At 41.5% G+C, this 25,316-nt stretch overlaps 1 protein-coding gene across 6 annotated transcripts in view; it reads left to right on the forward strand.

Moving 5' to 3' along the window:
* Positions 1 to 25,316, forward strand: part of FAT1 (FAT atypical cadherin 1) — a 164,614-nt gene that overhangs the window by 94,140 nt on the left and 45,158 nt on the right. For all 6 annotated transcript variants that reach the window (XM_090036045.1, XM_090036047.1, XM_090036041.1 and 3 more), the window contains exons 5-9: positions 3,795 to 4,124; positions 4,668 to 4,878; positions 9,204 to 9,343; positions 22,132 to 22,407; positions 22,685 to 22,895. In XM_090036045.1, coding sequence (XP_089892171.1) covers positions 3,795 to 4,124; positions 4,668 to 4,878; positions 9,204 to 9,343; positions 22,132 to 22,407; positions 22,685 to 22,895 — 1,168 coding nt within the window. The remainder of the gene's footprint in view (positions 1 to 3,794; positions 4,125 to 4,667; positions 4,879 to 9,203; positions 9,344 to 22,131; positions 22,408 to 22,684; positions 22,896 to 25,316) is intronic.

The following is a 25,316-nucleotide window of genomic DNA, read 5'->3' on the forward strand; positions in this document are numbered from 1 at the left end:
CAAAAACTTTTGTGCCATTTTTTCCATTCACCTTCTAAAAGGGTGCATTATTTGAATGTATAGAAGAAATGAAGATGAGGATGGATAACTAATTCACATTTAAGCAATTTTTTTTCTTCATCTTTATTATACCTATAGACGGTAACCTTACCAGATTTCCCATCTCCTGTTGCCTTAAGAAAGAGAACCCTTATCTCTTCTTGTGCAGAGCGTGAGGATGAAATCTTTTTTTTTCTATTGGAGTCAATAGCAAAACCCTAGTTTCATCCTGAGATTATGGTCTCATAGTTTCCTTGCCTCCTTCAGCTCTTTTATAGTCAAACTCCTCAAGCTCTTATCAGTTTATCAGCAAAGGAATCCATTGTCAACCCCTGGAATAAAACCCTCTTCCTAACTCAAAACTTCATATCAATAATATACTCCATAACTCACAGCAAAAAGTGAAGCAGCAGTCTGCCTTAGAACAGCTGTAATGCAACAACTCTCTGTCAGAAGAAGCATCTGCCAAAAACAATGTCTGCCATTTCCCTTGCAAAATCAGATATAGAATTAAACTGCTGATTTGGAAGCCATTTCCCACTAAACTTCTTGGCAGAGACCTTTGTTTTTTGTTTGATTTTTGCATTCCTTTAGAGCTTTAAGCAATCATCCATTAGGATTAGGTGAGTGTATACTACACTATCAGTTTCCTGTGATAACAGAAGGCCAGGCTTTGGTGACCCTCAAACGTTCCTGTGTGTTTCTGTGTAATAAAAGAGATGGTAAAGGAAAGGCAAAGAAAGAGGACACAAAGGAAAAGAAGGTGACTCGATAAATGAAGAAAAGGAGAGACATAATAAAGAAAACAGAAGAGTACCTTGGTGGACAGGAGTCCACAGATAAGACAGAAGAACGGCACGCTGTGCTAATTTAGAAATGCTTCATATTATTTTGTGTATGCTCATATGAGTATGGAAAAGCTAAAATCCATTAGCTAAAAATGAAGACTATGAAAGAAAAGAAAGAATAATAGAGATCAAGGAAAGCCATATACAGGCATTACATTTCTACCAGGAGAATCGTCATTCTCTCAGTAGAAACTGCAAGTGCTTAAGCAGTCATTCCGTTTCTCGTATGGGAACATACCCCCTCCGGGAGAAACATCTTTCAGGTGGCTCCTGGCTGGAAAGGTCACCTATGTAGCTCTACACTGGGGGAGCTGGAACAGATATGCTCCAGCTCCTGGGCTATTTTTTTACCTGTAAGAATTATTCTTACTGGTAGAAATGAACATGGGTCCATGGTCAAAAGATCTGGTACCTCTTAAGGCAGTGGTCCTCAATCTTTTTAGACTCAAGACACCCCTCATTAGACTCAATTAATCCCTTAGAAAATACCAGCTTTTAGTTTTCACTACCTTTTTTGACTACGGAAAAACAATACAATAATTTTTCTGTTGCAAAAAACTCAGAAAAACCACAGTGGTCAATCTTTTTGATGTTATTAATTCCTATTTGAAATCTCTGAGTTTGTCTTGTGAATTGTGTCTGCACACCTGACAGTGCTAACATGGCATGGAACCCATGGCACCCTTGAAAGAATCCCAAGGTACCGGTTGAGAATCACTATCTTAGTGAATATTATTCTATAAGTATTCCTTCTATTTCTTTGGAAACCATTCTTAACTAATTGGTAGGTGTAGGACAGGCAGGTCATGGCAGAAAATTTATGAGATTTAAACAAATTGTTGCTGCTGATAATAGACTTGTAACAATGTTAACCAGTCATTTTATTCTGAATGTTTGCCACATTTTCAGCTAAATTCTCTCCCAGGCCACCACATTTCTAATCATGTTACCTGTTGCATAGAAGGCTGTAAATAGTATTAACACTTTGTGCCTGATTCTGTAGTAATTACATTAATTAAGTTGTGTTCATGAGTGACAGCCATAGGGTCAGGAGGAAAAAAATCTGAAAATACATTACTGCCTTAAAGCAGGTAGTAAAACAATTTTAAGAAAGATTTTTAAACTACCTTGGCTTGTAATACTATCATAAATGTCTGGAGTTTCCCTACCAGTTTGGTCTTTTTTCAGTCGGTAAGTATCATTTCCTTCATCACTTTCTAAAAGAACTCAGATGAACATGAATCTCTTTTTATTAGTCGTTTGTGGACCGCTGTTACCAATAAAGTCAGATCAACCTTGAAGCTAATATTGAGAGAGATGGCTTTGTGTGTGTGTGTGTAGCTTTTGTAGAAGAGTTAAATAATAGAGGTACACCAATACATTGGTCTCATATTGCATCAACACTGGTATTGGGAAAATTGACAGTATCGATAGTTGGCTTTTTTTGCCCAACGTTGTCGATAATGTAGCCAGTAAATGCCGTGTGTGTGCACGCAGCTGCGTGGCAGCATGCAGGCATCCAGGAGTGAAGCCCAGCAGTGTGGAGAGGGATCGAATTTGCTTGGTAAGTTTGTGCGAGGGGAGGCAGATAGAGGCGCCAGCGGTGAGGGAGGGAATGGGGCTGGGGCAGGGTCAGGTGCTGCACATCCAGGGTGGGGCATGGGACAGAGCCATGGCTTGTCTCAGGAGCGCAGAGGGAGGCAGCTCCTGCTGCTGTGCACACCCCAGGAGAGCACAGGGGGTATGGAGTGCAGGCAGGCTGCTGCTGTGATCTGGGGGCAGAGTGGTGCAGGGTTCTTCTCAGTGGGGGGCTGGGCTAGGCTGTGCTCAGGGCAGGAGCCAACAGCACTGGGAGGGCAGTGGCAACCCACCCTCGCCCCACGTGCAGATCCGGGAATATATACCTCCCCCCAGGAGCGATGGGGAACATGCAGCGGTGGAACCGCCCCCTCCCTCCCTGTGCCCCCTGGATAAGCTGCACGTTGTTCTGTTGTGCACCCCACCCCAGCTGTGCAGCACCTGCCCCAGCCCAATCCCAGTCCCTCCCTCACCTCTGGGGCCTCACTCTCCCCGCATCCCCCTTCCCTTGCCTCTTTCCCCACAACACTTACCAGCCGGATACTGCTCTCCAAGCTGCGACAGTATATCAGCAATTGGCTAATTGGCCAATATGGTTCATTAAAAATTGGGCATTGGTATCAGCCCAGAAATTCTCTATCCCTGCACCCCTAGTAAATAAAAATAGGAGGGGGTATGTTTTGTTTCCAGATCATAAAGGAGAAATGGGAAATGAATTGTGTTATGCACTTGCTTATATTTGAAAAGGCTATTTTTTATCCCTCATTCAAACAGGATAGTGATTTTCATGTCTTAAAGTGTATTGCTTTCTTTGAATGCATAATCCTGTCAAATCTCAAAAGTTATACATTTTCCTGCCCTTTATAAATTGCATCTTTTGAGCTGGAAAATCACAAACCGTTAAACTCAAAACAACAGCTTTGAAAGAACACTATGCTAAAAATATATATTAACGTGTTACTACATAAAGCTATTACTTGCAGTAATATATAAAATGTGCACAGTGGTGCTGACATTCAAGAAGTTAGCATTTCAAATACAGTGTTAAAAATTATTCTGTTGATTTTAATATATGTCGATTTAACTCCTACATGATACACTTAAAGAGTCAAAATGTTAAAACAAAAACTGAATAAATGTCTTTAGTGCTTTTAAAATAGTCATTAAATATCTATAGTCAGCCTTCTGCAGGAAAATATAGTTGAAGAACTATTCTGTTGTTATAGAACAATGTACGTGTTTGAAGAATATTTGGAGAAACGAATTAATGTAATCTTGAAAAGACCATGCTTCAACTGAAGATTAACCGTATCTCCCTTATAAAAATAGGTAACTGTAACAGATAACGGCATTCCCGCAAAATCAACCATCGCCCGGGTGATTATAAAGGTCTTAGATGAAAACGACAATAAGCCTCAGTTTTTGCAAAAGTTCTACAAAATCAGGCTTCCAGAGCGTGATAAACCAGAACGAGAAAGAACTGCAAAGAGAGAACCTATCTATCGGGTTATTGCTGCAGATAAAGATGAAGGCCCCAATGCAGAAATATCTTACAGCATTGAAGACGGTGATGAACAAGGCAAATTCTTTATTGAACCGAAAACAGGAGTGGTTTCATCAAAGAAATTTTCTGCAGCAGGAGAATATGATATTCTTTCTGTGAGTTGAGAATACATATGCTTTGAATCTGTAAGGTCCTCATCACTTGTTACTCCATAGTTGTTGCTTGAGTGACTTTGTATTTTGCAAATTAAGAAGTACCAGGCAACACTTGATACTGATTCAGAAATATTGCACTTTTACTATATTAACCATTAATTCAGATGCTGTTTTCTTGCACTGAGAGTAAGAAAATGTTGCTGTCCTTATTGGTAGAGAGGCAAATAGAAAACATGTCTGAAATTTAAAATATGACAACTGAACCTAAACTATTTTTAAGGAAGCCGGTAAAATAAATATGAAAGTTATAGCAGCCAAAAGAATAGTTTTATGAAGTGTTGTATGCCCTTAACTCCCACTGGCTTCCCAAGGAAGTTAAGGTATGTAGTGCCTTGCAGCAGGTACTTAGCTCTTTTTTTTTAATCTGTCTCCTAGTGATGAGCATTTTGGGGTTTTATGTGTGTATGTTTGTGGGGTTTTTTGCTAATGCAATAAACATGATTATGTGGTTTCTTTTGTACAAAAGATGTCTCTGTTTCCTAGATTAAAGCTGTGGATAATGGACGCCCACAAAAGTCATCAACAACTCGGCTTCATATAGAATGGATTTCAAAGCCCATCCCACCCACAGAACCCATTTTTTTTGAGGAAATGTTTTTTTCTTTTACGGTGATGGAGAGTGATCCAGTAGCTCACATGATCGGTGTAATAGCTGTTGAACCTCTTGGCACACCACTCTGGTTTGACATTACTGGTAAGGATGTGTTAAGGGTTTTCTATGTTAAGTATATTTTAGTGAATGTTGTGTTTTTAAGGCTTCCTTACCAGCCCACTTTCTATCCTATCAGAAAAGCAAAGAAGGTTGAATTTCTCTAACTGTAAGTGTATTAGTCTTAAGATCTTTATTATTATGTTAGAGTGAAGTTAAAATTTGAAGAGAACATTGTTTTTAAATAACAGTATGATTACAGAAATGTTCTATTATAACTTTAGAAGTGACTTACAGACATTTTATAAATGAACTAAGAGGCAATTTGTGGCTTAGAAAAAGTAGTAAGAATGATGCTTCTCTGTGCTAGTGAGGGTTGCTGCACCCCAAGACAGGTGAGAGAGAATTCAGTGCTCACACTGCTTTCTTGTACCCAATCCCTGGATACAGCCAGGAGAGTGAAGACTTAAAGTGCTGTCAGCTTTTTGAAGTGCTGTCAGTTATTAATGTTAATATAATTATTGTACTTCTATGTAAATATAAGTATAGCTATTTCTTTTTTGGAATTTCTACCCCTGGAGACTCTATACCAGACTGTGATAGTGGAGGTAGCTGATATTTGCCAAATAGGAAGAGTGTAGAGAGTTTACATTTAACATATAGCTGATATTTAAAAAGATTTTTTTTTTGCTCATTTTTTCAAAATTAGGTACTGCTAACATCTGCTAATTATCCACCGAAGTGCTATTTTGACCCTGTCACAACCCACCTCATCTCTACAAGACTCTGGGGATGGGATTTTCAAAGATACCCACCTATGAGATTTGAGTGCCTACCTTATCTCAGGGATCTGTGGAAATCTAAGTTGTGAATGTGAATCCAGATTATTTTTGAATCGCAAAAGGAAAATATCAAGACTAGTCTTTAACTTTTTATCACGTTTCAGGTTTTTGCAACATTGTTTCACTTTTAAATTATTCCTAAGGAAGTTAGAGAGATAATTAAACTTTGCAAACCTTAATCCATTTACCATAATTATACAAATGTCACTTCCCTGGTCATCTCTAAAAGTCCTCTTGTACATTCATACAGACATATGTATGTATATATGTATATGCTGTCCCTAAAAGGTGGCTTCATGATCCATGATTCAGGGCTGGTTGTGATGTTGTTTTAATACTAATATTTAGACAGAGAGTAGCATTTTATAAAAATAAATAAAATGAAGGTTCCTGTTCAATAAAATTACACTCAGATATTTTTTAAAAATAGGAAAGGGAAAGTGAAGTCTCCTTCCATACGTCCAGGTAGTAGAGTAATGGGATATATCTATTCCACAGTAAGGTCTATCTGCACCAGTGGTAGCAGCAGTGAGAAGCAAGGGTTCACTATCTCCTTCCCCTACCCCCTTCCAAAGTAGAAGCAGGAAATAAGTAAGTAAATAGTTGGTAAGACAGATGTGCAAGGCAATTTATCTGATGGCATACATAGAATAAACAGTTAAAGCTATTGAGTGGGGAGGAGGGGACTTAACTTGTGATTCAGTTGAATTTGCTGTAGCTATTTTGTTAGTATCTCATGGTAGAAGGAAGTTAACCTCCAATTAATTTACCACCTGTTTGGCTCAGGGTAAGTTGTTGTGAAGCTTCACTTACTACAGGGTAGGAGTAGATAGAAGAAAAAGTTACAGTGGATCAACTGACACATTTTTACCAGTGGCAAGTTTCTCTTCTCTTCTACTAAAAGGTAGAAATTTCCACACCGTGAGCCAGGGAGGAAATTCATTTGGGATGAAAAATAGGCAGACAGGGGGAGGCCAGGGTTGCCAAACATCAAGAAAAACAAGGAAGGAGAAGGTCTTAGACCTGAAAAGGAAGAAGTTACGTATAATTCTAGTAAAGGCAATTTAAATAGAGCAGAATTATTATATTTTCTGGGATGTCTCTTTTAGTGGGATCTGGTAGTTCCTGGTTTTGGGACATACAGTGCAATTAAACTCTTTTTCTTTCTTTTCCTTTGTTTCAGCTGCCATGCATTGTGTATAATGTGTTATTATCCTAATGATATATCTGTTGTTTTTTTCCTTCTAAGCATACGATATGGTTTAGGCATTTATGGTGTTTATATTTGTATGCTTAGTTGTTTTGTGAATGCACTGAAAACACATTACCTTGTCCTGCTGTTGTTTAACACACTATTCCCATTTGGAGTTTTTTACAGAGATCAATGGCAGGACTAGGCCCCAGAGATTGCAACTTGCACCTTTTTTCTTAACAAAAAGTGCTTTGGATAGTTTGATAGTTATATGAATAGTTCACTGTCAAGTTATCAGCTGTTTTTACAAATGATCTTACTGCACCTCTTTACTGTTTCTAATAGCATGAATTAATTTGATTGACAGCTTTCCTTTGTGTTCTGTGCTTGCTTTCCATGCTTTCTTTCTTTTTGGCTGTGCCAGGAGACAAGCTTGCTAGTGAAGTATTTTACATCTTTCAGATGGCTTGTGACCTGAACTGTACAGCAGAAGGTATCTGCTGAGATCACATAATTTATTACCAGATTATGAGATCTGAAACAAAAGCATACATTTTTGAATATTTTAGTAACTCTTCAAGAATGAAAGATTTTATAGTTGCATTTGTAACAGGTTGGTTTTGGTTTTGGTTTTTTTATCATTACATACATTCAGCACCATTTCCGAGTTTTCGTTTTGGTATTTGGCCAAAATTGTTGCTACTGCCCCTTTCATATACCAGATGGAGATTGATGGGCTGGTTGCTGCTTCAGTTGAGAAACAGATAATCACCACTAATACAATAAAAATTTTATACAAAATTTGTAATTTGCTTGTAAAAGCATTGCAGGACTTAGGATTTCTAACACAAAAGCAATAAAGTAAGCTGGTGAAATTGCCTTTATTTTAAAGCAAACGTAACCAGACAGGCCATGCCCAATCACTCTGTTATTCCCCTTTAGTGGGGAATGCAGTTAGACCCAGATATGAAATTCCTATTTATTAACCATATGGAGAAACGATATTACTTACCAACAGCAGAAGAGAAGTTAGGGACACACTTTCTGAAGGGTACAAATATACTCAAACTGAAGTGTTTGAATTTCTCACCATACCATTTTATATCTGTGTTCATGCTGTGGAATTTTTTTTTCTGAGACTGTAAGGGTAGCTGAACAGCAGTGAGACTCCAGAAGTGCCAAAATCACTACCATTCACTGTTACTAAATTTCTGTCAGTAAATGAAGCAGAGTCCAGCCCATCTTTCCCAGGCAGATGTAACACTCTAAAGGCAAAATCTGTTCAGGTTTGAAATGTAGCTAATTTCAGAATTTACCATTCTTCAAGTAAAGTGGACTTCTAGCATTGATGTTATTTTGCTCCCTCACTTTAAGACATGGCTTTTCACATGTGAAACTCAGTGAGTTTTTTTTACAAAACTAAGCCTTTCAGATCTTATAAAAATCTCCTCAGCTTATGTCTGAATAGTATGGTCCTAAAATATAATTAGAAAACATATGCACAACATAATTAAGACAAATGGCTTTGCTACTACAAGCATTAGGTTGACAAAAATAGAATTAATTCCTCCATTTTAGATAGTTTTTTCTAAAAGTTGAAATCAGTGAACTTAATGGCCAGTATTCATCACTGTTAACAATATTTGATCTTCATGGCTACTGTGTTGTCAGGGCAGTTGGCTCAGTGTGTCAAAAATATTATTATGATGATTAATTAAACATTTAAATGAACTGACTGATTATTCAGCTCCATTTCAAGATGATTATTGAACTATATATCAGAGGGCAATTTGGGAAGTTTTGCAAGGGAAGTAAATGAGTTTCAGAAAAGCAGCGTAGGCAAATCCTCAAGATAGGCATCTAACTCCTATTAATTTCCATCTGAGTTAGGTGCCTAAACACCTTTTGAGACTATGGACCTGCATGCCTTTCAGGAAGCTTTGAGACGCACAGGTGGGACTGTTGGAATATTTTACTCTGACCTGCACAACACTTGCCATACTTCCTGCAAACAGATCCAGTAACCTGTGGTTGTGTTGCAGCGTGTCTTTAGGAAAAGAGTACATGTTGATTTAAAGGTTTAGTGATGGGTAGTCAACAATCTGAAGAACAATCTGAATGCAGTCAGTGGCATGAGTCAGCCAAAGCCATATGAGGGATGTGCTCAGACCTAAATACCCCCAAGTGATAATATTTTGCTACCACTAGATTGCCATTCAAACAAAGTTTTTAAAACACTTTCTGTTTTTCCACCTCCATTAAGCTTCATGAGATAACAAACAGCACTATATCAATGCAGTATTTTATGAACTATCTCTTCCAATTTTTTGAATCAGGTGGCAACTATGACAGCCGTTTTGATGTGGACAAGGGCACCGGAACCATCATTGTCGCTAGACCTCTTGATGCAGAACAGAAATCAAATTACAACCTGACAGTAGAGGCAACAGATGGAACCAGATCTATCAGCACTCAGGTAATAAAATTTCTAATGATGTATTTAGAGAAGGAAGAATTTGTAGCTGGTTTTTTTGTATATGGTATGGTATTTGTATGAATTAGGAACTATATCTAAAAAGGAGTAGATTCCTATATTGATGGCTCTTTAGTGTTTGGCAGCTGAAGTAGAAAGGTTATGTGAATGTAGATAATGTACAGCTCAAATCAGCAACTTTGAAGTTGTATCGTGTTCCTATATTCACTAGGTAAATGAGAAGCAGAAGCTCAGCCCTTGTATACATGATTTGCTAACAAGAAAAGGATTAATGCCAGGGGGGGAAAAAGTCAGCAACTATGGTGATTAGGTTAGGGAGGTATTAAAGAGATCATTGTAAATCACTGTGAGATCTGTGGAAGACAAGCTCTCAGTTCAGGATGCATAAGTACTTGGTATTATCATTGGTCTGCACAACAAAACTAACTGCAACATACTTTGAGTTGGATCTTCCCTTCTGGTATTAAAACCCATGTAAGCAAACTCTATATAATAAAAAAAAAAATTCAGTGAGCACCCCCTTGTGGAGATTCCTTCACTTGGTTTTTTCCAGGGAGGTAGAGTTTCTCACCTGTGTAAAAGGATGCTGGATTCCTTAGAAACTAAGGATGTCTTTACACATGCTCCAGGGTGGGGTATTTTAATTAGAGCTGCTCTCAGGAGCCCCTTTAAAATGCCCATAGTGTCTCGTGTGTTCAGTGTCCTTCACTTCAAAATGCCAGCGAAGGCACTTCAAGTGAAGTTTGTTTGATGAGCTTTACTTAAAGTCCCCCCACTGCCATTTTGAAACATTGTGATGCTGAATACATGTGACGCTGAGGCTGCTGGGGCATGCTAATTAGGTTAATTGAATCTGTTCTGGCATGTTCTAATTAGAATGTATTGGAGCTGGCATCAGGCATATATATAGGTGCCCTAATTTTCTCTAAAGTAGTTCTGGCTCCTGTGAAGTTTTCCTGGCAGTGCAGTAGATTTGAAGATAGAGTTTTTGTTGCCTGGGGTTGTTTTTAGGAAGATGACAGAATGTAGATTAAGGTCTTGCGCATGTTTCCTGAAGCTCTGCTCGTTCCTGCTGAATTTCCTCCCCCAGTGCCTGGATATACAGCCCCAGGTTAGGGTGGATGGTTCCATGAATGTAGCTGAGCTCCCATTACTACAGGTAAGAAGTATTTATAGCTAATAGGCCAGTGCGAAGCACCTAGTATTCGCTTCGGATTCAGCTGATTCAGGGGACAATGATTCAATGTAATAATTCTAAATCACTGTCCCAAATCGATTCAGCAAAAGCTGATTTTGGAGATTCGACCACTGCCAAATTGGCCTTATCCCCCACCTACTCTCCCAGCCCCATCAACGGCTGCTCTGCCCGGCCCCAGCTTTTTGAAGAAAAAAGCCCAGCAGTCGCTGGCTGCTGCCAGGCTGAGGGGCAATCCCTACTGCCTCCACTGCCTCATGCTGTATGGGAGGCTCTGCCATGAGCCCCCCAGCCCTTCCTCCCCATAGCAACCCCGTGTGGCCCCAGCTCCCGGCTCTTTAAAATAACAAAGTCCTGGAATCACCAGCTCCTACCAGGTGGGGGGCAGTCCCCATTGCTCCCCACTGCCCCACGCTGCATGGGGGTCTCTTCCATGAGCCCCCAGAACGCCTGACGGCTGCTGCAGCATCTGGTGAGTGCAGGGGGTTTTTTGTTTTGTTTTGTTTTGTTTTTTAAAGAGCCAGGAGCTGGGGCCAGGTGAGGCAGCCATGGGGGAAGGGGGGCTGGGAGAGCAGGGGGGGGTTGGAGGGCTCATGGCAGAGCCCCCCCATGCAGCTTGGGCAGTGGGGGCAGCGATGATTGTCCCCTCACCTGGCAGCAGCCAGTGAATAGGGGCTTTTTTTTTAAAGAGTGGGAGCTGGAGCCGGGCAGAGCAGCCATGAGGGGTGGGGGTGCTGGGGGGAGCAGGCAGGGGATAGGGCTTGGCAGGGGTCCCCCCCATGGTCCCCTCCCCTGTCCTCCAGTCCCCCTTCCTCCAGTCCCTCCTCCCGTGCCACTTACTTACCAGCATGGAGTCCAGGCCCAGCTACCTGCAGCAGCGAGCGGGGACTGCCCAAATCTCCGAAGCTCTCCGAATCTTTCCAAATTGATTTGGACACCTTCGAATCCATTTGGATATGTTAATTGGTCTTCTGATTCGATTTGGATTCAGAGATTCAGCCACCAAATCTGGCCAAATCTTCTCCTGATCGAATTGGAACCCAAAGCTTTGCACAGCCCTAATAACCAATATATCAAGACTTATAGATCAGAATGGGAAAATATAATATCTAATCTATAACTATTCTATTCCACATTTATATCATGAACTATTCATTTCTTATATTGTTTAACCTAATTTCCAATTAAATATTGAAACACCTTAATGTTAAAGTTGAGGGTTGCATGGATTAGAATCCCAGATAAAATGAAAAACAAAAAATAAAATATCACTGCATCACACACTTCACATTTTTTGATATTTGTTGTGACCAAAGCCACGTTTATACACAGTACTTGACCATAAAAGATGTAGACCTAATATTATTAGAAACAGACATTTAGCATTTCCTGACATTTTAGTGCAACTCACATATTACATTTGTCTTCTGCAGTTGCCTCTAAACAAAAAAAAAAAAAGGTAGAATACAGCTAATGTTCAAATTTTAAATTTGGAGCATAACTGCTGGCTTTAACACCCAAAAATTCTGTGCAGAAAGGCAGTCTAAATTCTAGAACAGTAGGAGTCAACAAAGTAGCCCTCCCCCCCTCCAAGTACTGCTCTTATTCTCTTCCCCTTTCTTACTTTCTACTCCCTTCCCTGTGCTCCCTGCTGCTGCTTCCTGCCCTTTCAGCCTTTGTGCTGCATGTCCCCTCCCCAATATGCTGTGTGCCACAGGTTGGCCACCCCGGTCTAGAAGGAGACTGCACGAGTTGCAGCTGCCACCACAGAAAATAAAACCAAATGTTGGCTCTTGTCTTGCCCAATATTTAAGCTGTATCTAACATACTTCAAAAAAGAGCGGGTCAGCCCTCTCATTTAATTTCCATTATGATTGAATATTCTAATATTATAAAAGCTTTAGTCTGTAATGCTTTATTCGCACTCTGATTGGTTGCCTGAAACAATCAGAGTGTGAGCGTTCGGACAGGAGCTGGCGACCACACCACCTGAGGCAACAGCGGTGACTGGAGTGGGGGGATGAGGCCTAGGTTCTGGCTCAAAGCGGTTATGGCAGGGGGAGGGAAGAGCAGATGCGAGCATGGCCCCAATCCTAGCCCTGGCACAATCCAAAGTGACAGAGGAGAGGGCAAAGTGGGGGGGTAGACTGGTTCTTGCAGCAGTTGGCGGTGTGGGGAGCAGCCCTCACCTGGCCTAAGCGGTGGAGGGGGGGTGGGGACCAGCTCTGGCCCCGGCCCCAGTCCCAGGCCAAAGCAGCAGGAGAAGGAGGAGGGGAGCAGACCTGGACCCAGCCCAAAGCGGCACAGGGGAGCCGGGGAGCATCCTGGTCCCCAGCTGGGGTGGGGGGCAGATGCAGGCCTCTGTCCCTACCTGCTGTTCTTGACAGCTAGTTTACTAGTCTATTTATAACTATCACTGTATAAACTCAGTTTCACTCAGTTTGAATTGACAACAATTAAAAGATGACAATTTTGGGGGGGATAATAGTGCAGGCTGAGTCTGCTTCTTTCTCAGGAATAGGAGTAATGGTACCTTCTCCTGAAACTGTCTAAATACTCTCAAAACTGTACAGTTGGTCCAATAAAAGATATTACCCCCCAAAATCCTTACCTTTCACATATTTTCTGGATCATCGTGGATGCGGCATCATAGACATGACATGGTTACAGATGGTCTTGCTTTGAGTGGAGGATTGGACTAAACCAGTGGTTCTCAACCTTTTTTCTACCAGGACCCATTTGTAAACATCAATGGCCAGTCTTGACCCAGTGCCCCTCACCCCCCTGGGGCAGAGGGTGGGTGTGTAGGATGGGTTGGGGGGCTATGTGTGGGGCATGGGGAGCCCCAAGCAGCCCCTTGCAGGCTGCAGCTCTGCCAGCCTCCAAGGGAAAATTCATGTGGGAAACTCCAGTTTCCCACATTTTTCTCCTTTAAAGGAGAATCCATTTTTCAAGTTGGACCCATTTTTAAAGTTTGTTTGGAACTCTTCCATATATTCTTGCGACCCTCCTTTGGGTCATGACCCACAGGTTGAGAAACGCTGGACTAGATGACTTCCTGAGGGTCCCTTCCAGCCCTATTTTTCTATGATCAACCCAATACAGTCACAACAATTAGATAGTGATTATAGTTAAAATGTTCCAGGTGTGTTGTGTTTTTATAAAAACTTATGGTTAGTTAGGTAACTAGCACAAATAAATGAACTTGTAAATCTAAATTCTAACTTTGTTAAAAAATGCTAAGTGTAACAAACCACCATGGACAGTTTTTAATGGATTACAAAATACTTTTGAGTACCTGAAATACTTTAAATGGTTAATGAGCCTTGATTAACAGTTTTTTCCAAGGCAGTTTTAAAATTTAACTTTCAAGAATGTGTGCCTTTATCAAACTTTTGTCTGTAGAAAAAAATAAACTAAATATATGGTCTCATTATGGAAAAATAATCTATTGAAACTGACTCCTAAACTACGAAGCTCAGGCTGGCTGCAGGCCATAAACATCTGTGGAGCATTTGACTCTTTCATGAATTTATTTAAATTGCTTCCTTGAAAAATATCCAGGCAGTAGGTGTGAAGGCTATTAGAGTTTCATATACATCTAAATGCTGAGTGCATGATGCACAATGAGAATAAATAAATTCTAGGCTTTCAATAATGATGTTGGCAATGTTGGAGATGGCTGGGAAAGATTACCATTGAAAAAAAATCAAAAGCATTCAAAATACAAACAATTTTGGATTATACTGTTTTAGACTTGAATAGAAAAGATTATTCATGGAAAATAAGAACAAATGTGTGAACTACTCACTTGCTTTTATGAAAAATACTATGTACAACTTTAGTCACTCAGTCATTGCTGTGGCTATCCGTTTTTCCAATAAATGGAGGTAATAGTTAAGGTAGTTTAAAGCTAATTGTAGCAATTTTCCTATTGCTTTCTAGTAGCAAACTGTTGAATCTAGCTTTATGTAAAATGTGTATATATATATTTTGCACCAGTGTCAATTTGCGACTGAAGGATAGAATACAACTCATTGATCGCATTTTGCTTGCAGCCACCAAAATGGTTTACAGACAGAAACAGAAGGTTAATTTATTTTAAGAGATTTAGCTTTTAATGCAGGTGTGTGTATGAGCAGGAATATAGCTATTTAAATACAACTAGAATACAATTGTGAGAGAAGAGAAAAGCCACATAAGGAAATAAAGGATAGTATACAAGCTGACGATACCAAAGGAAAATAATCATTTTAAGTTATAGATTACAAGACTTGATTTCATTTTCACCTGTGATGTTACTAGGATTTTATGCTCTCAATATGCTATTCTGTTGCTCTCCAAGTATAGTTGTCACTGATTCCAGTGCAGCATGTGTTCATGGGACAGTGATCCAAGATGGCCATTTTTATACCATTTATATAAACTCAATTGATGTTCTTTGGATTGAGATTGTGTTGCTTCAGACTTCAACTTTCTGGTTGATCAGCATCAAGCATTTCTATAGTATACTCTTGTAATCTTCCTCTTTCCCCTCAAGCTATAACCTTAATATGTTTTTAAAGCAATTTTATAATATTTTTGTACAGAAGTAATCTATAGCCTAGTGGCTGTTTTATATAGTTGTTTTTACTGTATTACAGTTTAAATTAATATGATAAAATTGTTTATTTGTAATATACTTACACATAAGCTCAAGTTTCCTGCGCTGTCCTCTAAATTCATGCTGATTTTTGCATCCAAGTTTTGTGTGTGTGAAAGTAAAGACATGAACAATTTTGCACTAAGAACCTGAATATGAAAGCCTGGCAAAAAAAAATTTGGTCCATTTTTGTATTTTTATTTATTTTTACATGTCTGCTACCTATGAGTATTCCTGTTATGAAAGTAGGGTTGCCTTTCTGACACAGAATAGCTATAATGAATTAGAGCTGCATCTTGCAACTTACGGTTTTATTTACAAAGCTTTGTTAATTGGGCCAAAATAAATTTTGGATCTTAAATTTTTCAAATAAGTTGTGCAAACCTAAATCATAGTTTCATAGATTCTAGGGTCGGAAGGGACCTGAGCAGATCATCTAGTCCGACCCCCTGCCATGGCAGGAAAGAATACTGGGGTCAAATGACCCCAGCAATGTGTTCATCTAACCTCCTCTTAAAGACCCCCAGGGTAGGGGCCAGCACCACTTCTCTTGGAAGTTGGTTCCAGACCCTAGCCACCCTGACTGTGAAGTAGCGCCTCCTGATATCTAGCCTAAACCTACCCTCTGCCAGCTTGTGACCATTATTCCTGGTCACTCCTGGCGGTGCTTGGGGGAACAGTGACTTCCCCAATGCCTGCTGATCCCCCCCTGACTAGTTTATAACAGGCCACAAGATCTCCCCTCAGCCTTCTCTTTTGGAGGCTGAACAGGTTCAGGTCCTGCAGCCTGTCCTCATAGGGCCCCCTGATCATACGAGTGGCCCTCCTCTGGACCCTCTCCATGCTGTTGACATCCCTCTTGAAGTGTGGTGCCCAGAACTGGACGCAATACTCCAGCTGCGGCCTGACCAGTGCCACATATAGGGGGAGGATCACCTCCTTGAACCTGTTTGAGATGCATCTGTGGATGCATGCCAAGGTGCGGTTGGCCTTCCTAACTGCCTCTCCACACTGCCGGCCCATGTTCATCTTGGAGTCAATGATGACCCCCAGATCCCTTTCCGCCTCCATGCTGATAAGAGGGGAGTTCCCCAACCTGTAGGTATGGTGCCGGCTGTTCCTCCCCAGGTGCATCACCTTGCACTTGTCTGTGTTGAAACCCATCCTATTCTCGTCTGCCCACCCTTGTAACCTGCCTAGGTCTGACATGCAAGTATTTGCTCACTCTATTGGCCCCATCAGTTTAATTCGTAGTACTAGCATACAAGCTCACCAGTCTACATACAGAATGCAGAAATGAGAAATTAATTGGTTTAGTTATTAGTAATTTTGTACCCAGGCTTTAAGGAGTTTCACAGAAATATTTGTGCTCGTAATTAACTTTAACACTGCAGTATATTATTTATGGATGACTACAAAGTTGTCTTTTGCTTTAGTAACACCTTAGTATTACAGCTTCTCCATCAGTGTCCTTTGGTAGTACCCGTGGAAGTTAAAGGCAGAAACGCTGATGATACAATCAGCATCCTGCTACTTGGGTTTGCCACTTTTAAGGTGATTGGACCATTCTGGCTCACCACAAAACTTGAGTCTCTCTTGGTGTTTTGCATGTATTTGAGGAGGTGTGGCAGAGCACCTTTGGGGGTACTCGCTACAGCCGCCTGAGCCCTGAGGGGTGCAAGGCCCCAAGAAGCAAGAGTGGGGGTCAGGCACAACTGGCCACCTGAGCCCTGTGGGGTGTAGTAGCCCAAGGAAAGGTAGTTGGGGCCAGGCATGGGTACAGCCACCTGAGCCCACCGGGGCTCTACATCTCCACCCCCTCACTGGGGCCATCTCCTTGCTGGGGCTACTCATCTCTGCCCCCCTCGCTGGGCCTCCACACCACCCCCTTCATTGGGGCCACAGGGCTTCCCTCCTCGGTGGGCTCAGGTGACTGTAGCTGTGCCTGGCCCCAACTACCTTTCCTCAGGGTCCTACACCCCACAGGGCTCAGGTGGCCGCAGCTGTGCCTGGCCTCAACTACCTCCAATGTTACTTGACCCACCCGAAGGTGAGGGCTAGGGTTAAGGTGCCCGTACCCACCTTTCACCAGGGTGGTAACTGGCCTAGCATTTCCTGGGGGCTCCCACACCACTGAGAGCCCCACCAGGCCACCCACTTCCAGCAGGGTTTTATGTCTTGCTGAGGACCACAAGCCTCCAAGGCATCCCCTGCAGCTCCTGTCCTTACCTCCAGGATGTTATGGAGCCTTACAGCCAGGCAATGTTACTGCCTGGCCTACCAGCACCAAACTGCTCTGTCTATATAGGCAGCCAGGGATCTAAAATAACCACTGCAATCAAGCACCTGCTGGCTGCTTGGCTCCACTCTGAAAGTGACAGGCACCCACAGTGCCCTGCCACAGGATACTTGGGCCAGATACTCAAATCCACTTTGTAATTTTGCAGTGGTTAGGCAGTGCAAAGAGAATGGAATCCAGCATGTCTTTTTTGCTGGGATTTCCCTTCATAAGGTGGGGAATCCCTGGTAAGTGTAGAACAGGCATAGCCAACTCCTTTGTGACCTATTCCTGTAATTCCTAAGACAAATATATTGCATTTTAATTTGATCAGGTTCTTGGTTTTTGTTTTCAGGAAGTGTAAGGGTGTACAACATGTTATATCATTAAGATAAATTATATATTTTGTCTAGGTACTTTGTCTTGGACCTAAATTATACAGTTGAGGGGAACTGGAATAACTGAAATGAATCATGTATATTTACTTATATATTCCACCCGTACTGTTCTTGAACGATTCCCTAAGATAGACTAGCCCCTTGTTTAATTCTCTTATCACAAGAATGCATTGAGATAATTTCACTGAACTATTCACACTGATGCTTACTTTTGTTTTGCCATACTTGATCACAGTAAAGCTGGAACTCTTATATATTTAGCCAAGCCTCCTTCCTTTTGGTGTACATTAACATGTACTTTTTACACTCAATGAAATTGACACTTCTGTGGCCTAACAACCTAGCTTTTTAAAATCATCCTGAAGTTCACCCACAATTCTCTCTAATCTCAGTCATTTTTAATAATTAACAGATATGTATATATAACCTAGACTTTTGCTTGGTCAGATTAATTCCTAGGCATATTTGAAAAAAATAAACTAAGACTAAAACTAAAACCTGGCAGTACCACACATCCTGAGGCACTACTTTTAACCTCTGTCAATGTTGAAAATTAGTCATTTACTCTTGACTCTGCTCTCTATCTCTTAATCGGTTTCTAATCCATGACAGAAACTAAACTCCCCAGTTTCCTTAGCAACCCCTTGTGAGGGACTTTATCAAAGTGCTTTTGAAAGGCCAAATAATTTGGTTCTCCTCTATCTCATTGTCACCCTCAGAGAATTCTAATAGATTAGAGAGGTAGCATTTTCCTTTACCAAGCAATGCTAGTTTGTGCCTGTTATATCGGGCTGTCAAGTTGTTTTATAACCCTCTATGTAAATTTTTCAACTAATTTAATGAAATGGGGCTTGCTGGTCTATAATTGCCAAGATCACACTTACTGACTCATTAAAAAAATAACTATGATACTGGCATACTTTCCAGTTATACCATGCTTAATATTAACGATATATTGTGTGCTGTAGTTACCAGCTCATCTACTTGATTCTTTAATTCCTGCAGACCTTTAGGGTGGATACCATCTAGTTCAAGTGACTTATTTTTGATAAACTGTCCACGCAGCACCTCTTTGATAGTGCCTCACTTTTATTTTGCTTGCCAACAGTAGTTTTCGTTATTGTTCTCAGTGACTAACACAGGAAAAATATAATTTAGCTGTGCAGAGATATTCTTCTCAATTGCTTTTTTTTATTTCCTGATAACCAAAGGCTAACTTGCAGCTTTTCAACTTCTGATATCTTTAGAGCATTTTGTTTATATCTAACTCCTTCAGACCCTATCTTAATCTCTTCACCCTGTTTCTGTATTACAATGTGTATATCATAGTTCCTTTCTGTTATCATTCTTCATATAATTTGATTATGCTACTTGGCTTAAATTCCAGTTTGAGTGATACCAGTTCAAGAGCTTTCCCTTTCCTGGGACCTCAACTTAATTTTCAAAGGATTAATAAAATCCTCCTCTGAGCACATACAACTGTCTTCCTCTGTTAGCTGTCCATGAAAATGGCCTTTCTGATAACAATTACTTCAACTAGAAGTGTAGGCAAAATCCAGGCCCTCAGCCAAATGCTACCAAGCATGCTTCATGCACCCACTCCAACTTTTGCATGCTCCAAAGCCAGAAATGCAGCAATGAGGCTGCTCTAGGGCATCTGGGGGTTTTTTGGGAGTTCTTGATTGCTTCTGAAGATAGGGGCTGAAGGAGTCAGATATTAATATTGTAATCAAGCATTCCCTTAACTAGCTTACAAAATAAAGTCTTCGAAGTGCTTGAGAGCAGAGCTCCAAGGGAAGTCTGTGGAATAGCTTTACCAATGCATTCCCAGGTTTGGAGTGTGCAAGTGGGTTTAAATGGACAGGGGTGCTCTCTACAATCCTGTCTGGGGTGTTCTGGCATTGCATTTTAGACATGCGTATGGTAACATTTGTAGAAAGGGTATCAGGGCACCTACCAAGGTTGTCAAAGTGAGTTTCAGACTATATTTAAACTTTCCATCATATATCTGAAAAGGCTTATCCTCCTTGTCACATCAGATTCTAGTCTGCTAATGTTCAGGTAGCCTCTGCTGCTTTTTTCCAGAGGTGGTGATTTGCTAATTGTGAGGGAGTGGGGCCTAGGAGCGGCCGTGAACTCCCTAGCGCCCCCTACCGTCACGTTTGGGTGGACTGCGCACCCTCGAATCCTCGCCCGCCAAGACTTTGATCTTGAATAGTTAAATGGGAGGCTGCCTTTGCTCCCCTGTTGAACGGTATGCATGTTCTTGCCCCTACTCCAAATGGGGCGCCTCCATGTGCCCCTCCCTTAAGGGGTATGCGTGCCTCCAGACCTCCCTTTTAGCACGCCCCAAGCCTCACAGCTGTTCCGTGGGACGTTGTACAGTCCCCTGCCCCTCAGGTGCTCTCTCCCTGGCACCCTGGGCTTGTCGCCTGCCTGGCGCCCTCTGGGCCGGGCTCCTACCCACCAGCCTGTTACCGGCGCCTCGGGCCTGTCTCTCCGCTGTCCGGCTCCTACCAGCGCCCCTTGGGCCTGGCTCGTCACCGCCGCCCCATTACCGGCGCCCCTTGGGCCTGGCTCGTCGCCGCTGCGCCTCTCGCGCTTCGCCCCCTCTGGGGCCTATACCGCGCCTCTCGCGCTTCGCCCCCTCTGGGGCCTATACCGCGCCTCTCGCGCTTCCCGCTCTTGGGGCTTAGGTGGCCGTAGCCATGCCTGGCCCCCTTGACCCTTTCTTGGGTCTTTGCCAAGAATCCCAGGTTGGGCTCAGGCGGCCGGAGCCTTACCTGGCCTCCCCGACCCTACTGGGTCTTTATCAATCAGTGCCCGCCCCACTCTGGGGCCTGGGCCGCGCCTCGCACGCCCGCCGCCCCACTCTGGGGCCTGGGCCGCGCCTCGCACGCCCGCCGCCCCACTCAGCGAGCGCCCTCCTGGCACTCTTTATCCTGTGCCCGCTGTGGCACTGTGCCCCTAATGGGCACCGGGAACCCCCAAGCTGCTGGGGAGCTCCCGTGAGGGCCCCTCACTCCCCTACAGCCTCACCCGGTCCTCCGGAATAACTGTAACACAACGCAAGCCACCTGGCTTCAACATAAACACAGAGCCTCCTGCTCATAACATAAACACTGAGCCCCCCCAGGGCCTCCAACCCTACCTCTCATCAAGGTGCTCTCCTCCCCGGCATCATCGCAGCCAGTCAGCACCACAATGCTGCCGCTACCAATTCAGGCCGCTCAGCTCAGCCACAGAGCTCCTGCGGCTGCCAGAAGGGAACTGCTAGTCAGGCTCCGGCCTGGGCTGTTTATAAAGGCCCGGCCCTGCCCCCTTCTGGCCACCTGACCCGCCTGGTTGCCCTGGCAACCGGCACCTGAGCTGCCCGGTTGATGGGCAGCTCAGTTCCTTTTGCTTCCAAGGCACAGGACACCTTGGTGCTCCTGTGACACTAATACCTAAAATATGCAAGATTGATAGAGCTGTCTTCATACATGTACAACCTTCCCCACACACACACTCTTCTCATCCCTTATGTCCTCTCTATGGTAGTCAAGAATGGGCCAAAGAAATTGCTAGTCCAAAAGGATCTCATCTTCTATCCAAGGGTAAATACTTTCTTAAAATGGAATTGTGGAAATAACACATCTTTAAGAACTTCAGTTTTTGTAGGGTGTTACCCTGGTTTCCCACCATCCTGAGGATGTGTTGCCTCATGGATACTTCCAATAGGACCAAGCATGACTTACCTTTGAAGAAGCTGCTTTGCATTAACTGTGGCTCTTTGAGAATATTGCAGCCTATGGATCTTATGACTTGCCTTCCATCCCTGCTCTTTTGGGTTCCATGGCTAGCAAATGCTTAGAATTTTAAAGGGACTGGAGGAGAGGATTGTGGCTGCTTTACCCTCTCTTGTTTCATAAGAAGCACAAGGAAGAACTGCATGACTTTTTTCAAACACTTTTTCAAAAAATTCAAATCTTCTCACATGCAGTTACCCACACGAACATCATCATCTCAAAAGTATAGTTACAAAAGTGTAATTTAAACATCTGTTAATTATATAGTCTAAACACAAAAGTTTCCATTTATGAGACCTCTTTTTTTTACTTTCAACTGCTTGGACGTATGCTTTCACAATATTTTTTTTAGAAAGATAATCTCCCTCCTTGCAAAAAGATTTCCACTTTATATTCTAGTGCCCAACATTGTTCTGTACTTGTCACTAATATTATCAGCATCATCTCTTTTTCTGTTGTGTCATTTCAGGTGTACATCAAAGTGATAGACACAAATAACCACAGGCCCCAGTTTTCCACCTCAAAATATGAAGTTGTTATATCTGAAGACACAGTGCCAGAGACAGAAATTTTGCAAGTTACTGCAACAGACAGGGATGAGAAGAATAAACTAATTTATACAATGCAGAGTAGCACTGATCCCATCAGCCTCAAGAAATTTCGCCTGGATCCTGGAACAGGCTCTCTCTATACTTCTGAAAAATTGGATCATGAGGCCATACACCAGCATATTCTCACAGTAATGGTAAGCAGTCATACCAATTACTTTACAGAAGATTGCATGTATCCCTTTTTTCTCACTACAGTTTAAAGCTGTTGTAACATGTTGAGGCCCTAACCCTATAAAAATTTATGCTCACATTTAGCTGTGTACATTATGAGTAATTCATTTTCTTAAGCAATAGTGAGCAAGGCCTAAGTTATTAACAGTTCTTTTGAATGTAATGAGCTCCTACAATTGTATTAGTAATGGGATTAAAGTAGTATGGTGTGAATTATTAGTAATGTGTTAATTGTTTTAGGTACGAGATCAAGATGTTCCTGTCAAGCGCAACTATGCTAGAATTGTCATTAATGTAACTGACACAAATGATCATACTCCGTGGTTCACCAGTTCTTCCTATGAAGGACGGGTGTATGAATCAGCAGCTGTTGGATCAGCAGTACTCCAAGTTACGGCATTAGACAAGGACAAAGGAAAAAATGCAGAGATTGTATACTCTATTGAATCAGGTATTTCCACAATCACAAGTCATCTGTTTAATTTAAAATGAACTGTCTGCCTTTGAGGTCTAAAATGTAAAAATATACAATGAAGTCATTGTAAAATCAGGGCATCTTGTCATAGAAAGTAGACATGTAAAATTAGGCCATTAAAAATCAGAGTCTAATGTATACGTTTCTGAAATATACGGGTATTTTATATCTTACATTCTTTCCAGGAGCTAGTGCCTGACAACCTCATAATAAAAATGTCTACGAAGCAACTAGGAATAAATATAAAACTAACTCATCCGGGGTTTGTTTGCCCTAATGGGGGGCAGGGAATGCAGAAAGTTGCTTTTTAAAAAGCATCCATATTTTAATTAATGCAAAGTAAAAATTAATTGAAATGTATTCTATTATAAGCGTTATTTTGTATGCTAGTTAAGGAAAAGCTTGATTACAATATTCACATTGGGGCTGACTGTTTTTGTGTTTGGAAGGAAGGAAGGGAGCATGTGGATGCACATGTAGGAAGGGAGTGTGATGATCGCTTTAAGCCATCTCTGCTTCTTCATGCAAGAGTCCAAGCCTTCTGGTGGCTATAGCCAGGGAGTGACTTGTGCGGCACTGACATCATGCTTGTGGCAGCATAGTGCTATAATACCTGAGAATTTGCCAGTGTCAGAGGGCTATCCTTGTGTTAGCTAGTTAACTTAGGTTTGCAATGACTTTTGTGTGGTAGGCCCAACAGAAGTAACCACAGCAGTATGTAAGATGTAGTCAATCATTTTTAATGTCAGCGTATATTTTTTAATTATTTATTTTATTTACTTTCCATGATTGATTATGAAGTTGTATTGGAATTAGAGTTTTCATCCTGTAATCATCCACAAAGTAGTGAAAATATGAATGATGGTAGTGCAGACTTCCTTATTGTGCCTTGCTAAAATGTCTCAGCTCTTACACGGAGAGGTCGCTGATATGGCCATCCGTTTTCATGCTTATTCAGTCCTTGGTTACTCTCCTAAAATTGCCTATGAGAGCAACATTTGTAATCATGATGGATTTTAATGTGCAAGTTGGGAGGAAAATGTTTTCAATTTATGATAAATTCCATTAATTGTGTCTATTGTTCCCTGATGTATGAATATTCTCATTTTTCCAAAATACTGTATTAACACCCATGAAGTTTTGCTTTAGGTTTACCTAGATGAACAGTGCATTTTGTCCTGTAAAAGCTAAAGCATTTCAAGAAAAGAATTTGAACGCACACACACGCACGCACGCTTCTGCTTTTTTCCAGATTTTTGTAGGGGTCAGTATTAAACTTTGCTTAGCCTTGCATTTATAGGCTTTTCAGTTGCTGGGAGTTTAAAGCATTAAGGTTGATGATCTAAGCATGTGGAATGAACATTCCTTAAATGCTTGTAATGGCTGATGAGATTTGTAATGAGATATACTAAGAATGCCACTGTGTTTAGAGCCTTAACTAAAAAAAAAATACTATCAACAGCCTACTCATATGCATAACTCAGAAGTATTTAATAAAATATTTCTGTAATGAGAAAAAGCTTTAGTAATATTAGTTATATTTTCTTTCCTCTGTAATTACACTTTTATGAAAGCAAAGATACTGTTAGATTCTTCTCTCATTTCCTGTATATGCTGAAAATTGTGGACTCCAAAACCATTTACAATTTCTCTTGTCTTATAAAATGGCTTGTTCAGAACCATTTATTTTTAACTAATATGTATGAAATGACAGCTGCTAAGATTCAAAAGGCAGTAGTTTTACCATGGAGCATAACCTCTGCATATTAATTAATAGCTATCTAAGGGGAAAATGTTTGCTTTAGTACACTAAGGAATCGTTAATTCAGCAGTAATGATTTAAAGGATATTTGCATTAATAACTAATTGAGATGCACAAGTAACATTAAAAGCACTGGCCTTCTCCAAGATACTGTAATTATTTTAGTTTCTAAAATCTAGCTATAATTACACAAATTTTAGTTGTGGAATACAGTTCTTTTTTTGTATTTAATGGACACTAGATCGGCTAAAATGTGAACCCAAAAGGAGGAATGAGTTAAAGAAGTTTCATCGTTTCTAGGGTCGGAAGGGACCTGAGCAGATCATCAAGTCTGACCCCCTGCCATGGCAGGAAAGATTACTGGGGTCAAATGACCCCAGCAAGGTGTACATCTAGCCTCCTCTTAAAGACCCCCAAGGTAGGGGCCAGTACCACTTCTCTTGGAAGTTGGTTCCAGATCCTAGCCATCCTGACAATGAAGTAGCACCTCCTGATATCTAGCCTAAATCTACCCTCTGCCAGCTTGTGACCGTTATTCCTGGTCACTCCTGGTAGTACTCAGGGGAACAGGGACTTCCCCAGTGCCTGCTGGTCCCCTCTGACTAGTTTGTAACAGGCCACTAGATCTCCCCTCA

Source organism: Crocodylus siamensis, chromosome 2 (assembly GCF_052110815.1).
Source record: "Crocodylus siamensis isolate JL-2025a chromosome 2, ASM5211081v1, whole genome shotgun sequence".
NCBI classification, from domain to species: domain Eukaryota; kingdom Metazoa; phylum Chordata; order Crocodylia; family Crocodylidae; genus Crocodylus; species Crocodylus siamensis.